A 15,611-nucleotide genomic window follows, 5' to 3' on the forward strand; every position below is an offset into this window, starting at 1 on the left:
TCAGCACTTATAATTGAATTTCAATGAAAATTAATAACCGTAAATCAAGAGCTAGTCATTCCAACTGGGCATATGTAGCGTTTTCTTGCCCAAGATCAAGAAACGAGTAAGGAAACATTACACTTTTAAGATTAGTTACATGTCAAACCTACTATTCCAAAAGAAAATTTGAATAACTTATTCAAAATCAATTTCAGAATCGCCGATCTTGGCATGAAGACGCCTCTCGACTGACACAATCCCAACTGACTTTACTTAACGACGGTTCTGGAGAATCGAATGGTAACAACTCTGACAATAGCACAGAAGAAACAATTAATCGAAGTGAACCATTCAAGAGGAGCATATCTGGGGGCGGTAGCCTCCATGGACATAAACCCCGAGACGAAGTAGCTTCGTGGAGATCATCACACAGAGATTTGACTGCACATAGAAATAGCGTGGCTGGTAAGTGGTAGTTCAAAAGAACATTCATGAAAAACTAGAAATTATCTTATGATTGATATGATCCTTCACAAATATCTCTTTGAAGATATAAATTGTCAAAGTTGTGCTAGTATTCTAATAGATTTATTGTTGTAAACATTGATATTTTCAATGAAACTGTTGTTTCATATTCATACTCGATAAACAAATGGTTTAGACAAAACTTCATAAAAGTATGTTCATTCGAAACTTCTAAATTGGAGTCAATGACAATATAAGGCTACTATGGAGTTGTGCTAGCTCGTGTTTGACGTGTGCTCTGGTAAGATCAGTTGATTCAAATCAAATCGAAATATACTTTATTGTCCAAAGATTTGCATCTTCTTGACAAAGTCCAAGAAATACTATGTAGATATAGAAGAAGTTCTGAAAAAGTATAAATGTAGATATAAAAAATGTATAAATGTAAATATAAAAAATGTATAAATGTAAATATAAAAAAGTTCTAAAAATGTATAGATAAAATACCACCATGTATAAAGTGATAGTACAAAGAATAAATTGTTAATTTATTGTTAAAAGGGTTCGCTAAAATACTCTTGCAAACTATAATAGGGTCTATCAACAAGTAGGTTCTTCACCGCCTTTTTGAAATGAATGTTGCTTAGATGTGCAGATCTCATTTCTAATGGTAAATGATCGAACAAGTTACCACCATTATACTGTATGGAATCCTTGATTAAATTCAAAGTTGGGATGGGAAGTCTAAAGGTATAATTGCTATTACTAGTAGCATAAGGAGTAGAAGCAAAGTTGAACTTCGATTTATGTTTATAAATAAGGCAAACTGTCTCTAGGGTAAAAAGTGTGATGACTGTTGAAATTTCTTTAGCAGTGAACAAGTTCCTGCACGATTCTCTGGGTTTGACTTTACAGAGACATCATAGTGCCCTCTTCTGTAATATCAATATAGAAGAGAGAAGGGATGAGTTGCATGCTCCCCAAAAAAAGGTATTCCATAACGTAGTTGAGATTCAATAAGTGCGTGGTAAACAGTCTTTAAGATATGGAAACCCAACTCATTTGAAACCACTCTAACTGCATAACATCTGGAAGAGTTCTTACTCTTGAGTTGTTTAAGGTGTTCATCAAAGTTCAGCCTATTATCAGAGAAATTTTGTGTTTAATTTATTTTGAAATATGGCAGTGTTTATTGGAATTTCATCAAGCAACATTTGAGTATTATATTTAATATTACTGGAGTTTTTCCCCAACACCAAATCGTTATTTTCAACACCTCAACACGTGTTTCGATCACCAAATGATCATCTTCAATCTCATGATAGGTCACATGACAATCTTGCAATATCAGTTCACGCACAGCATCAATGATTTTCGGAATAACAACTGATTTTGGACGACCTTCACGAAATTCGTTTTGAAGTGAACTACGACCACGATTGAATTCACCATGCCATCGATAAACACTGGTCCTTGATGGAGCTTCATCGCCAAAAATTGCATTAAGTTCATCCATGCACTGTTGCTGAGTTAATTCACGTCCAAAGTTGTAATCGCACGAAAATGTTCACGATTTGATTCCATTGTTGGGCCGAGATGAATCTTTTAGTTACTGTAAACAACAGAAATAGAGCGCGTATGTCAAAAGTTCTGAGTACGTATAAGCTCAAAAATGTCCAACTTTACGATAGAGCTGTCAGTTGCTAGATTGCAACACAAGGGTTGCCAAATCCCGAAACATAAAAGGCAACCCTCGTATTTTCATCTGAGTTTAGAGTTTAGCTTCAACCGCTATTTATATCCTTGCGAGCACTTCTACATTATTTTTAAGGTGGTCCTCAAACATTTTTCTTATTACGATTACGTCATTCAAATAGACAAGGCAAGTTTCTGAAGTGAGACCTCTAATAAACAGTTTTTTAAAAGAGGGTGGAGCATTGCACAGTCCGAATGGAATGACTTTGAACTGGGATAAAAGATTTCCAACAAAAAATGCGATTGTCTTTCGAAGAACATACTCTTCTATATTATTATTTTTTTATAGGTGACCAGATGTATTGTCCTGAACCAGGGAGCCCTTTGAGCCTCGGCTCAGTCGGAACCCGCCGAACCGTGTACCTTTCTGAAGAAGACAGCGCGCCTGTAGCTTCTTCCTTGCCGCAGAACAACCCCTCGATTTCCGGCACCCCTCCCATATTGGTGTACAACAAAATATCGACTGTGATTGGCGAGCCACAAAGGACGTCCTCGCCTCAACCCCAGCAACCAGAAGAAAACAATAAAGACAAGGCGCCGCAGAAGAATGATGACAAAGAAAAAACTGTTAGAAGCGCTAAAGAGACTGCCGTGTGGTATGAGTACGGGTGTGTTTGATGAAGTACAGATGCAAATAAGTATTATGAGCCTTCTTGATTTGAATTTCAGGTTAGAATTCCAGTTTGTTACACTAGAGAGGTACATATTGTTTATATTCCAACTGGGGTAATTTTGAATTTAGTACAGAACATCTTTGATGAAAAATCCTCAGAAATTCTCATCTTGATCAAGAAGTGAGATGAAACCATCTACTAACCTCAATAAAAACTAGATGGTTATAGTGAATAATCAACAATCTTGAAAAATAACTTTGTTCAGCTTATGTATTATCAAAATATAAACAATGAACAAGTGCAACCAAAAGCACAAGTACAATAGTACACATAAAAAAGACATGGAATTGTTAAATGTAAAAATCGTCTATAAAATAGTGTCTCTTCAATAATAATAATAAATGCTTTTATTGGAAGGTTACTTAGTACAAGAGGTACCAACATAACCTAACAAATGGCAGAGTTCAACATCTGCACATGGTAAATCGAAGCAGAAATTGCTCTTCCATCCAGCCAGCACTGACATTTTTCAGCGGTACACTTCATTACATCTTCATTTCACTGTTCAATGTTGTAAAATTTTGTTTGTAGATAAATTTGAATTTTATGAGGTTTTTTTCATTGATGTACCAATAGTATTCCTTAAAAAGTGTTGGCAAACTGGAATTGTAAATGTCTCATCAAAAAATCTTGCCAGAACTGAAATACCTGAATACAGGGTGATTTTAATTTAGCTCTTAACTAGACACAAGTGATCATGGTGGATTTTATTCGAAAGTAGTAAAGTTCAAATTATTGTACATGCAATAATTTATTAACAAGCATGTTGTGCTACTCATGAAGTGTAGCATGCTTCTGTTGGTTCACTTCTGCTTATTTTTATTGAACTGCATTGTGATAGTGGACAACTTTTTTCAAAATTTTAATGTAAAAGTGAACAATAGAAATTGTTGAATGTCCATATGTTTGACCATTCTGAAAAACTTGAAAAAAAAAATCCCAAAGACAAAAAACAAGTGGTATTTGTTTTTAAGATGATGGCAGTGTAATTTCATGGACGAAAAAATCTCTTCTAGCCTTCTGTACTAATTTTCTATACTGACTTTTTTCTTTTGATGCACTGTTTGGAACTTTTGGTGTAGTAATGAATATTACTGGAGTTTTTTCCCAACACCAAATCGTTATTTTTAACACCTCGACAGATGTTTCGATCACCAAGTGATCGAAGAGGAAGATTAAAACTGTTTCAATCTTCCTCTTTGAAGATGATCACTTGGTGATCTGTTTCAATCTTCCTCTTTGAAGATGATCACTTGGTGATCGAAACACGTGTCGAGGTGTTAAAAATAACGATTTGGTGTTGGGAAAAAACTCCAGTAATATTCATTGACTTTTTTCTGTTTTAATTTTGTGGAAGATCCTAATGGAAAGTATTACTAATATAACTGAACTTCATCAAAATGATTTTTATATTCTACAGAACAACGCTGAAAATCGGCAATCGTTTGTAAAAAAAATATTGTTCAATTTTTCAGATCAAAAATGCTACTTTTATGGTTCCTATCTTGATATTTGACAAAGTTGAGGTAAAAATAACCTTTCAGCAAAAATTTTACCATTTCATAATTTCTGAAGTTCCCATAAAATAACTAAAATACCTTTTTATCTGTGACGGGAAAAAAGTTAGACATTTTATCTCTGATGACAGGTAACAAAATGTCACTTTTTATGAAATTACTTTTTTCCCCTGGATTTGTTCTGCATCAGGTACTCTTCTTCGTGTTAGATCTTCTCTAGGAATGTGTATGGTTTTGTTTAATATATTGAATGTGAGATCTTGTTGTGTTTTGATTTGTACTTGTTCCTCGATAAGTGATTTATGACTGTTGAATTTATGGATGTTCAAGTTGTCCCAAATGTCCATGCGGTTTCCCTTGTTGATTTGTTTTATTAGTTTTATGTTCTCTGGTGGGGGGAAATTATGTTTGTTTTGTATGGCGTGTGTTGCAAGGTTTGATTTATATACTGTTGGATTTATGTATGCCTTTTTGTGCTCATTGTACCTTTGGATCAGTTTTTTCTTGGTTTGGCCGATATAGAATTTGTTGCAGTCCGAGCATTGTATACTGTATATCCCGTTTTGGTCTTTGTCTTCTTCTTTTTCATAGTTGTTTATTTTTTGTGTTATCTTCGTGTTCGGCTTGTATGTGATGTTGATGTTCAGTGGTTTGAAGATGTTTAGTTTTTTAATTTGGTGTCCTACGTACGTAAATGCTGTCCATCGTTGTGTTGTTTTGTCTGTTGGGGTGGCTTGATCCCTATTCTTGCATTAGTTGCATCAATCAAAAAAAATTATATATATATATATATATATATATATATATATATATATATATATATATATATATATATATATATATATATATATATATGTATATATATATATATATATATACATAAGTAAAGGTAGAAATTTAATTTTAGAATATTTTCTTATACAAAAGTTACATTTCCTTTATATCAAAAGTACAATTATTAAATATGCATTGCATGAATGATATGTTCCTTGAACTATTCGGTATAACAGTCGAATTTTCTTGTGTTGAAATTATATTTTTTTCTGCCATGGACACAACTGCCGTTGATGTACTTGGTCGCAAATCGCGTGTGGGTGTTATTTCAGCACCGATTCATCAACATACCCTTCAGCGACCGTTGATGACTTCCAACCGCCATGTTTCTTTAGTGTCATCAAGTCTCCTCCAGATTCAACTAAAAGTGTAGCGAAATGAATGACCTGTATATGAATTGGCATTTTCAAGTTGAAGAAAATTAGCCACTGCTTCAGGTACCTTATAAAACTGATTGATACATTTTCCATTGCGATATGCATAAAACAGGCGGCGATCCTTTGCTGCTGCTGGACGAATGGCTATGTATATTCGGTAAAATTTAATATATTCTTCAGTAACAACAACTCTCCTGTTTACATCATTCTTTGTTTGCTTGAGTTTCACAATTAATAACGTTCCCGAATCTTCAATATCATCTAATGTTACCTGGCTGATTTCACAAATTCGACAAGCTCCTGCAATCCCAAATACAACAACAACAACGTTGGCCATTAAATAAACTTCATCGGGAGCATTATTTAAAAAGTCACTAATTAATATATGTACTCGTAAATATCGCAGCTTTCTTGAATAATTCAACCACACTGTTGATGGCTTTTGATGTGCCAGTTGTTGTGCCAGTTCCAAAAAATAAGCCAATAACACCGTCTCCGAGAAAGAACTGCATGTCTTTTTCATCTTCCATTCCATGAATCTTGAATACGCGGTTTCATAAGTTTTCCGCGATTTAGCTGGCAATAATTTTTGTGACGCTACTTTCGCTGCTTCTACTAACTCTGGTGGAGTCAGAGAAAACTCGGAAATAGACATTTTTCAAAATAACTACTGACCACTAAGTTCGCTATATTAAAATTAAATCACAGAATTAAATTGACAAATATTTGATTTTCTATTGATTGGTTTCCTAGCAACGCTATAAGTACAATAGCCTACTTGTTTAAAAATTCAAATATCACATCGATAATTTTCTGACTTTATCATATTGTAATAATATGTTTTTTTCAATATTAAATCGTCTTTTTTCCCGTCACAGAAAAAAATTGTGTATTATACATGGGAAAAATATTAGATTTTAGCTCTCGGGCTAAAATCTAATACTTTTTTCCCTTGTATAATAAATGAACTATTTCATTTGCCACTATAATACATTTTTTTCACATATTTTTCATCCATGAAGTTACCGTCAAATTAATTTTGCAAATGTAGCTCCTTTGCTCCTGTTTTCAAAACAAGACTTATATTTTGTGCATACAGGGTTCATTACCAATTATTACAAAACGGTTTTCTTAATGAGAATATTAAGATTGATAGTTTCTCTAGAAATTTCATAAAAAATAAACTCAGGTCACACGTTTGTTACATATTCAAGTTATCCCGTTCATATTAATGGGATTTTGGGAAATTGACAGCTGACAGATAAGTAGTCTAAGACATGAAAAACGAGTTGAGCTTCTTGTTCAGTTAAAGGGTTGCTATGTAAAAACATGAATAAAAACTTTGGATATTGGCTATTCAAAGGAAACTAACCTCACATAATAGTCATGAATTTGATAGTGATGCTCACGTAAATTGGTAATGCTTCTGCCTTAATTTATATATTATAATGAAACTAACATCACCCCTTGATTTCAGTAAAAAAAAGCCTTATTCAAACAAAGCTGGTATTTTGAGCTTCCGCAGGTCTTTCAAAAAATTTACTTAGATTGGAATATTGTGAATTTTTTAAAATTGTAATCACATCGACTCTGCCAAACGAATGCAATAATAATAGAATTAGTTTTTATAGTTATTTATTGAAAAGTATGAATTGCTTTTTGTGAAAGTTTGCTATGTTTTTCAACTTGATTACCAAAACAGTTATTTATTACGCACGTTATTGTGTAGGTGTCAAAAGTATTGTATTAATTTATTTTTGTAGTATAGTATTGGATCGTGACATAAGTGATAATTTTTTAACTATTTTCCACATTAATAAAAATGTTTTTAAAGATTGTGTTTTTTGGAATCCATATAGAACCGCTAATCTAATTAATGTTTTGGTTTCTCAGTTTCAACTGTTAGTTTCTCCAAAACTATACTTACAGGGTGATACAATCCTTAAACATGATGTATTCATCTGAAAGATGAAAACATAACATAACTGTTTTAGAAAAAAAGGAAAACTTCCTAGTCGACTTTCTATAACCTACAAAATGAAAAAGAAAAATTCTGATATTAAAAAAATATGTCATGAAAGTGAAGAACTAACAAGTTTTAATGAAATAGTAAATCCGTTCATGTTGATGCTCCAAAACACTCGAAAGATGAAATACCACACAAGTTAACCACAATTACGGTAGTTCTCCCATGAAAAATGAAAATAATGTTTTTGTACTCGGTACGTTGATGCTGTTTGATTTTTTCCAAAATTCGATTTATTGCCACTTTTCAACTTATTAGATACCGTCAAGTGATTTTTGGCCAATTGTTCTCTATGAATTTGAATTGAACCAAAGCTAAACCATCACAGCCCTATTGTGAGGAAATCGTGTAAATCTCAAAGAGTACTGTACTATTCTGCTAGTTCAGAAATGATTTATAAAATATCAGAACAATGAACAATGGACTTTTCCATGGAGAATATTTTCTTATAGAAGCGTTATCTTGGTATTCACATTATTGGTATCCAATTTATTTATCCAGTGTATTTCAGAAAGAAATAAACCTTTTTCGAGACTTTTTGACTTTATCAGTTTATTATTCTACGGCCTTCACAGCTTGTCCTAACTTGTTAATTTTTCGAAATAGATCTATGGTTGCTTTGAAAAAGTTTTTTAGAATCAAAAGATCCACTTTTTTTGGAAAATTCAATTTTCCGTCCATTTGTCTTGTCAAAATGAGATTGATATGAAATTTCACACAGTTATAGACTTTCCTCAGTTTTCTGTCAATTTTGCGAATTAATTGGAGTACCTTGTGTTTTTAAATTGAAACAGACTAACCCACAGGGTAAGTAACTGAATTGGCATAGGAACTGGCATTAGGTCAACAAAGATCTATCTCGATAAATTCCATGAAAACAGTTCCTGTTCAACCAATTCTATACTACATGTATTTATTATTTTTTTCTATGGCTATGGAGAAAGTCATCAATTATATGACTCATAATTAACACCTTTGAAAAAATAATTATCTCGAGACCAACTACAAATGAACAAACTTCAATTTGCAGTTTTTGTTTCAATTATTCTCAAACGTCAAGCTTATTCATTGAATGTAGATTTCTTCTGAAATATAGTTTCCAAGAAAAAACTATAATAAAAACATAGGCTCGGAAAATGGAGATGAGTGTATTACTCAAGAAACTTGTGATGTGGCAAAAAAAAAATTTGCAAAAGTGCCCCAATAACAAAATGAGAGTAATTAAAAACTTCTTGGCATAGTCTTTAGAACGTTGGATATGAGTGAGGTATGAGTTCAATCTTGGCTCATTATGTCTTTTTCTATTTTTTTACTCAGTTTTCAAACTATTCGAAATTGAAAATGACAAGAATAGGAAATATATTTGGTTTAAGGTTGCTTCTTGTTATAGACTTTGATTGTATTTCTCTCATTCGGGATATCCTTCACAAATGATTTTTTTTTTAATATTTCTGTCATAGAAAAAGCATAGTATTCTACTCGCGACAAAAGGCCATTATTCACGCAAGTGATTTATGAACTTTCATAAGTAATAGCCACATTACCTGCTCTTTTAATAATATACTAATATTTTGTTGTTATTCATTCTAAATTATCTCATATTGATAAATAATTTATATTGTACTGATTTTGCCGTTTAAATGCGAGAATCACCTTATTCTCTGTTACATGCAGTTGGCAAATAAAACAATCTAGTAGTTGACACATATTATATTTTCACATATACAAAATTTCACTCATTTGGTTGATTTCAACAAAGGCTTCAAAGTATTTTCCAGCTTGATAGAATCTGCAGCGAACTTTCTGATTCCATCCGAAAGTTTGTCAGTGGCCATTTGGTCTTCATTGAGCATCCATCGGAATCCTGCTTCTGAGAGCTCGATTTTCTCAAGAGACTGTTTAGCGGCGATTTCTTTGCTAAGTTTACGAGGAACAGGGTCATTACTACCCTCCAACTCGGCCAGCAATTTGGGGCTGATGGTCAAAAGGTCGCAGCCAGCTAAAGCCTTCACTTCACCTTGAAAGAACGTACTTGTTAATATCGTGAAATGGATACCCAAGCATATGTAACGTATTTGGTCGTCTTGCAACTAAACACCCTTTACAGACTTGTGATGCACTGTTTGGAACCTTTGGTGTAGTAATGAATATTACTGGAGTTTTTTTCCAACACCAAACCGTTATTTTAACACCTTGACACATGTTTCAATCACAAAGTGATCATCTTCAAAAGGAAGATGAGGAACTCAGTAATATTTATACAGACAGAATTTTAGATATATCACATGCGCCAAACTAACTATTATAAGGAAACAAGTATAGCTGAGGCACCAGTCAATCTAATAATAACACTGATGATCTTCAAACAAGACTCAAACTCTGACGGAAGCAAGAAACTCTTTCGAAGGTTCGAAATAGATGAACATTTCAATCTAGCAGACCACTGTTATAATATTCATGCAGTCATTGTTCACTGTGGTTCTGGCGTTGAATTTGGTCATTATTACGCCTTGGTCAAAGACGAAACGGGCTGTTTTAAGTTTGACGATAGTCGTGTCACAAAATGTTCTGGCGATGTATTGAATTTATTGGGGCCTCTGGAGACACCCTACATTTTGATTTATGAGAGAGAGAACATAGGCAGATCAATATCTTCAGATAATGTGGTGCTGCAGGTTTTTCCGGGTTTACCTGCAGCTGAAAATGCAAATGCGCCACTGGAATCAATGAAGTCACCCCGGAGCGCCAATTAATTTTTGTTGTTTTTATTTTCATCGTTATTATGAAGTAAACGATATATCACATTATTAACAATATTGGCCATGTAATATATGTATGTATATTATAAAACTTTTACTCATATAATATTTTTTTGAAGGTTAAGGAGCAGATATTTGTGATTTAGACAACGATATGCCTAAAGAGATCTGGAAAGATTTATGTTAATATACCAGAATACTTTATAGATTTACTTATAAATGTTCTTATTTTCTTATTGATGATATAATAATCTTTATTGCCCTCCAGTGACAATATGTTGCTGGAGTATACTTTATCTAAGAAGGTATCTTATTGAAAAAGTGTAAAAAGCTTGGAATTATAAATAAAAAATGTAACCTAGGTATAGTACAATGAAAGAACTAAACATGAAAACATTAAAAATATAAAATACAATCACCTAGATATAAAAACTGGTCACATGTAATTAGATTAGCTGCTTGTCAAATTCATTTTACTAAATCTAAATTGATAGAATTGTGTCTGAAAACTGTATTGTGGACACATACATAAACAAACATAAATAAAATTTTGAAACTCCCGACTACCTACAAGTAGGTTCTGGTAAATGCCTGCCGGAAAACAACTTCCCAGGCTAATACCACGCTGGATATTGAATTATATCTGACAGATATTTATACAAGATACCTCACCGACTTTAGTTTCGCAGATGTTTCTTGTTTGTTCCGTAGTAGTACCATGCTGAAATTATTCGAGTAGATCAGAAACCGGTCTATAGGTGATTTATAATGGTACTTGGTGCCGTTCTTTGCAGTATGAAAACTGAGTTCATCTACTGTTTGTTGCAAAAACCCCAGAATGCAATACCGCATCTGAGGTGAAACTCGACAAGAGCATAGAACACTAAAATTTAATATATCATCAATAGTCAAATCAAGAAATTTTTAGTCCGATTTAATGTCTTTTCAGATCAGATATTCTTCAAGGAGCAATGTTTTTTTTAACTACAAAGCAACTTGGTGTTGCTGGTGATCGAAGTGAATTTGCCTTCAATGTCAAATCATTTAGATACTTCAAGAATATAATTGGACCAAATACGTACCCCTGTAGTATACCTATAACTAAGGTAGGAGTCAAATCAATTATATATTTTTTCTCTGAATCAGTAACTCTCAAAATTTTGTTGAAGAATTCTGTGATTAACACAAAACCAGTTAAAGTGTACACTAGGATAAAACTACAACCAAGCATAAAACCAGAAACAAAGATCATTTGTCAAAACTCAAATAAGTAGGTTATGAAACTTTTCAGGTAATATGTTGAACCATTTTATATCAATTTGAGTTGTTTTTAATCTTACTTGTGGAATAGAACTCTATATAAAAATATTAAATAAACCGTCGCAAAGTTTAGTATGACCTAAGGAGACATTTTCAAACATATGTCTTCTATTATTGCCCTGAATAACCCCTAATAGTTTAATACCATACTTTTCAAACACCATGTATATAGCACTGATCTTATGCAGAATTTCATTATATGTGTAGAAATGCTGTATCAATTCCTATTTATATTTGCAGATATTTTCTTTCACAACTTTGTTTCTTATTGACAAGATGTTACTTTCACTTGATTTCGATTGAACACTTTATATTTTTTATACATTTACCTATGTTACGGAACGAAGCACCCATGACAACAGTTTTATATCCAAATTTTTTGTAGTAGTTGTAAATCTTAGTGACTGAAATAACTCCGGGATCTTCATCTCCAGTATATGACTTCTTGTCAGTGTTGGCCACATACCAGTCAAGAATTCGTCCCACAAATGGAGATATCAATGTGACTCCAGCCTCGGCACATGCAACTGCTTGGGCGAAGTTGAAAAGTAGGGTTAGGTTGCAGTGTACACCATGTTTTTGCTCGAGAACTCTAAACAATATTTTGTCAGCTTAAACAGCATGTTCAAAGTAATTAACACAGAACTTACTTTGCAGCTTGTATGCCTTCCCATGTAGATGCCAGTTTAATCAAAATTCTCTCTTTGGAAATTCCTTCTTCTGCATATAGTTGGATGATTTTCAGTGCTTTTGCTATACTAGCTTCTTTATCGAAAGATAACCTGAAAATAAGGTTATCATAGTATCATCATTCATTTTAAAAAGATTGAAAGTTTATCATTATTAGGTCCTTAGAGCCATATTAGAACGCAAATCAGGACTCCTTACCTCGCGTCAACTTCAGTGGAGACCCTCCCAGGGACAATTTTCAATATTTCCACCCCAAATAAGACACAAAGCATATCCATAGCATTTTCGAGACGTTCGTCTGGAGATCCTCCGGTTTTATTTCCATAGCGTACGGCTTTTTCAATCAAAGGTTTGTACTGAGGTATACCAGCCGCTGCCAATATCAGTGAAGGATTCGTGGTGGCATCGGTTGGCTTGAATATTTTCATAGCTGAAAATAAATTCAAAGATACAAATTCAGAGGGTTCTTTATAAATAAACAGGCACGGACTTACTTCTAGGTGTTTTCTTCGACAGCCGTATAAATGTAGTGAATGATATTTAACAACTTAAAAAATGTATAAGATATGAAAAATAAAACTGTTTGTAATAAAAATACAGTTTTATTTAACTGATCAAGCATTATTTGAATGAAGACGACATTTCAAAGTGCATCATCAAAGCCAATGTCAAAGTTTGGAATAGGAAGTGTTGGCTAAATACAATAAGAGATGCAGATGCTTACAGCAATGAGTACTGTCTGTTGTGTTCAAAACTACTGAAGGTTAATAAATTATTATTCTGAGCTTCTAAATTATAAATCACAACAATAGATATTTTCAATTTATTATTCCTTCTTTTTTTGTAAAACAATGTGCTGTTAATTTTTCAAACATTCTACTGGTAAATCATACTTCATAACAAAAAATAGGTCCCATCAAAAGATCCCACAATAAGAATTATTCTCAATCAGGTTCTACCTTATCTCTGAAAAACTGTTTATCAATTTACCTAAATAAACGTTATGTAATGAATCATTTAGTACTCCACTAAGTCGGTTGATAAGTGCATGCTCTTGAATAAACAAGTTCATTTGTGAACTTGAGGTCAAACCGGTCATAAGGATGATTTGTTGAAAGTATAAGTTACCGCAAAACAACCATTTGTTTTCTATTGATTAGGACTTATTCCAGTACGAAAAATAGAATTTTCAAAATTTTGAGATAAAGTATATATTCTTTGAAACAATTCCGGGGGTAGTCCACGTTTTTATGCCTCTTTTTCATTAGAAAAATATTTCAAAATAAAATTTCAATTCAAAGATTAAATTTTTCGTTTGTGAATATATTTTGATGTAGGAAGTTCTACAAGTCCTACTTACAATTGAAAATAATTGAAACACAACTGTAAGGTTATATGATTGACCTCGCAGAATTTGAAAAGTGTAACTTTTGGATCACTTTCTGGTTTACCTCCAATTTCCACTACTAAAATTAAGACAACATTTTGATAAGATTAGATCTAAATCGACCTAAAATCTGAAAAAATAAAAGTTCTACGCCACTGGACAATGAAGGAACGACCTAGAATCTCATTAAGAACAACTAGGTAGTAGCAATGCATTTATTATCTATATTATTTCAGTCAGATTCTCACGTTCTGGAGTTAGATACTCTTCTCTCATTTTGTACATGATTGAAAATGACTTACCCTCAAAATCGCCGGTGTCGGCAACCACTGTCGTTAAGGCCTTCAGTTGTTCCAGGGAGCTCTGCATCTTGCTCTTCTTCGACTGAGGTTCTGACATGTTAATTCGGTATGAATAAATGATAAACTTAAATCAAGTGTCAACAAGGTTACAAAATGATCGGATTATATGACCACGTATATACTGCAGTCTATAGTTATGAAATGATAAGCAGTTTTCTATCTTGATTTCAAATTAAAGGTTATCGCGGACCGTCACTCACTCCCACCAGTTAATTCAGGGGGGGCAGAGGAGTAAACGAACCCAACGTAAACGTGTGGTCTGTAGTTTGTACCCTTGATCCAATTCATTAAGATACATATTTTCCGTCGTTAAATTTATAGGTATGAAGTGCTTTCTTTTCATTCAGAGCGTATTTGACATGAAAGCCAAGTAATATAAAATTGAAATACCCCTAGCTTTAATCTTTGGGCCAACAACCAACAGTCCTTCATTTCCACTAGAAGTGAAATTATTCCGATTTGTTTGAAAACATTCGATTTTCTCGTTAAAATAATTTGGTTAAAGGTGTTCTGTCAAATATTGAAATAATTTATATATATGCTCAAGGTAGATTCAGATTTGCGACCTTTACTACCAACTTCCACATAAGCGAATTTGGCAAAAATAACAATTTCAACAAAACAGAATGTGGAAAAACCATTTCCGAAAGATTAGCCATATTCTCGCACAATGACGATTTAGAAATTATTTCAATCCCGCTTTTCTTTGCAATGTCGATGGCCATGGCTCGATGCGACTGATGTGGCAAAGGCTAAGAGAGAGAGAGAGAGATAAAACAATTGGCGAGTTCCTAAATTCAACCAACATAAACGCGCTATCATTCGTATCAATCGGTGTAACTAATCACTAAATTTGAGAACTCGTCCAATGTTTTCTTTTGAAAGTACGTCATAATTTTTTCGCAAAATAAAACCTATGAATGGAGTAAAAAAAAAAGAAATTTTAGAATGGATTATTTATCACTGGCATCGTTGTTGCGGAGTCATAAACCTACACCAATCATCATAGATATTAGAATATTATTGTTTGTTTGATAAGTAGAATTTGGAACCTTCGGCGTGAAAAGTCTCAGTCATCTCCTGATCACCATCACAGCACAGGTAACAATTGTTACCTATGGTGTGTCACCATCCCCATTTTTTCGAAACAAACACATAAGGCCTGTTCTGGTTCTCTGTCCGGACTGATTCTAACAGTCAGAAAACAGCCACCCAACTGAATACTGAACATGTCGCGTAAACCGTTTCAGTCCGCAAGAGAGTCACTGATTTCGTACGATTCGCAACAGTACGAACTGAAAAACAGAGCAAACCTATACTTTGGCGTTAGACTACTTCAGTTTGTTTAAAAACGTTATATTTACTCATTGAAATAATTCGTCACACCTGTCAAATATTTAAACAATTTCAAAACCATCTTCGAAACATGCTTTGGAACAATAGGTAGTGGAGGGGGTACTGAA

General features: G+C 33.3%; 2 protein-coding genes across 2 annotated transcripts in view; one reads left to right on the top strand and one right to left on the bottom strand.

The window, feature by feature from the left end:
• Girdin (protein girdin) overlaps window positions 1-7,439 on the top strand; it is a 30,974-nt gene extending 23,535 nt beyond the window's left edge. Inside the window, exons 13-14 of the mRNA XM_074182966.1 lie at window positions 198-447; window positions 2,492-7,439. Of these exons, the coding sequence (XP_074039067.1) occupies window positions 198-447; window positions 2,492-2,820 (579 nt within the window). The 3' untranslated portion in view covers window positions 2,821-7,439. The remainder of the gene's footprint in view (window positions 1-197; window positions 448-2,491) is intronic.
• Window positions 7,440-9,325: 1,886 nt separating this feature from the next.
• On the bottom strand, window positions 9,326-14,352 carry Taldo (Transaldolase). The gene is made up of 5 exons (XM_023161132.2): window positions 14,089-14,352; window positions 12,598-12,829; window positions 12,360-12,491; window positions 12,039-12,301; window positions 9,326-9,647 (listed from the first exon to the last, which is right to left on the bottom strand). Exons 1-5 carry the CDS (start codon window positions 14,183-14,185, stop codon window positions 9,367-9,369), a joined length of 1,005 nt encoding a protein of 334 aa, XP_023016900.2. The 5' UTR covers window positions 14,186-14,352; the 3' UTR covers window positions 9,326-9,366.
• Between the last annotated feature and the right edge of the window lie 1,259 nt (window positions 14,353-15,611).

Source organism: Leptinotarsa decemlineata, unplaced genomic scaffold (assembly GCF_025532065.1).
Source record: "Leptinotarsa decemlineata unplaced genomic scaffold, Ldec_3_MD MMD2_tig00026330_RagTag_RagTag, whole genome shotgun sequence".
NCBI classification, from domain to species: domain Eukaryota; kingdom Metazoa; phylum Arthropoda; class Insecta; order Coleoptera; family Chrysomelidae; genus Leptinotarsa; species Leptinotarsa decemlineata.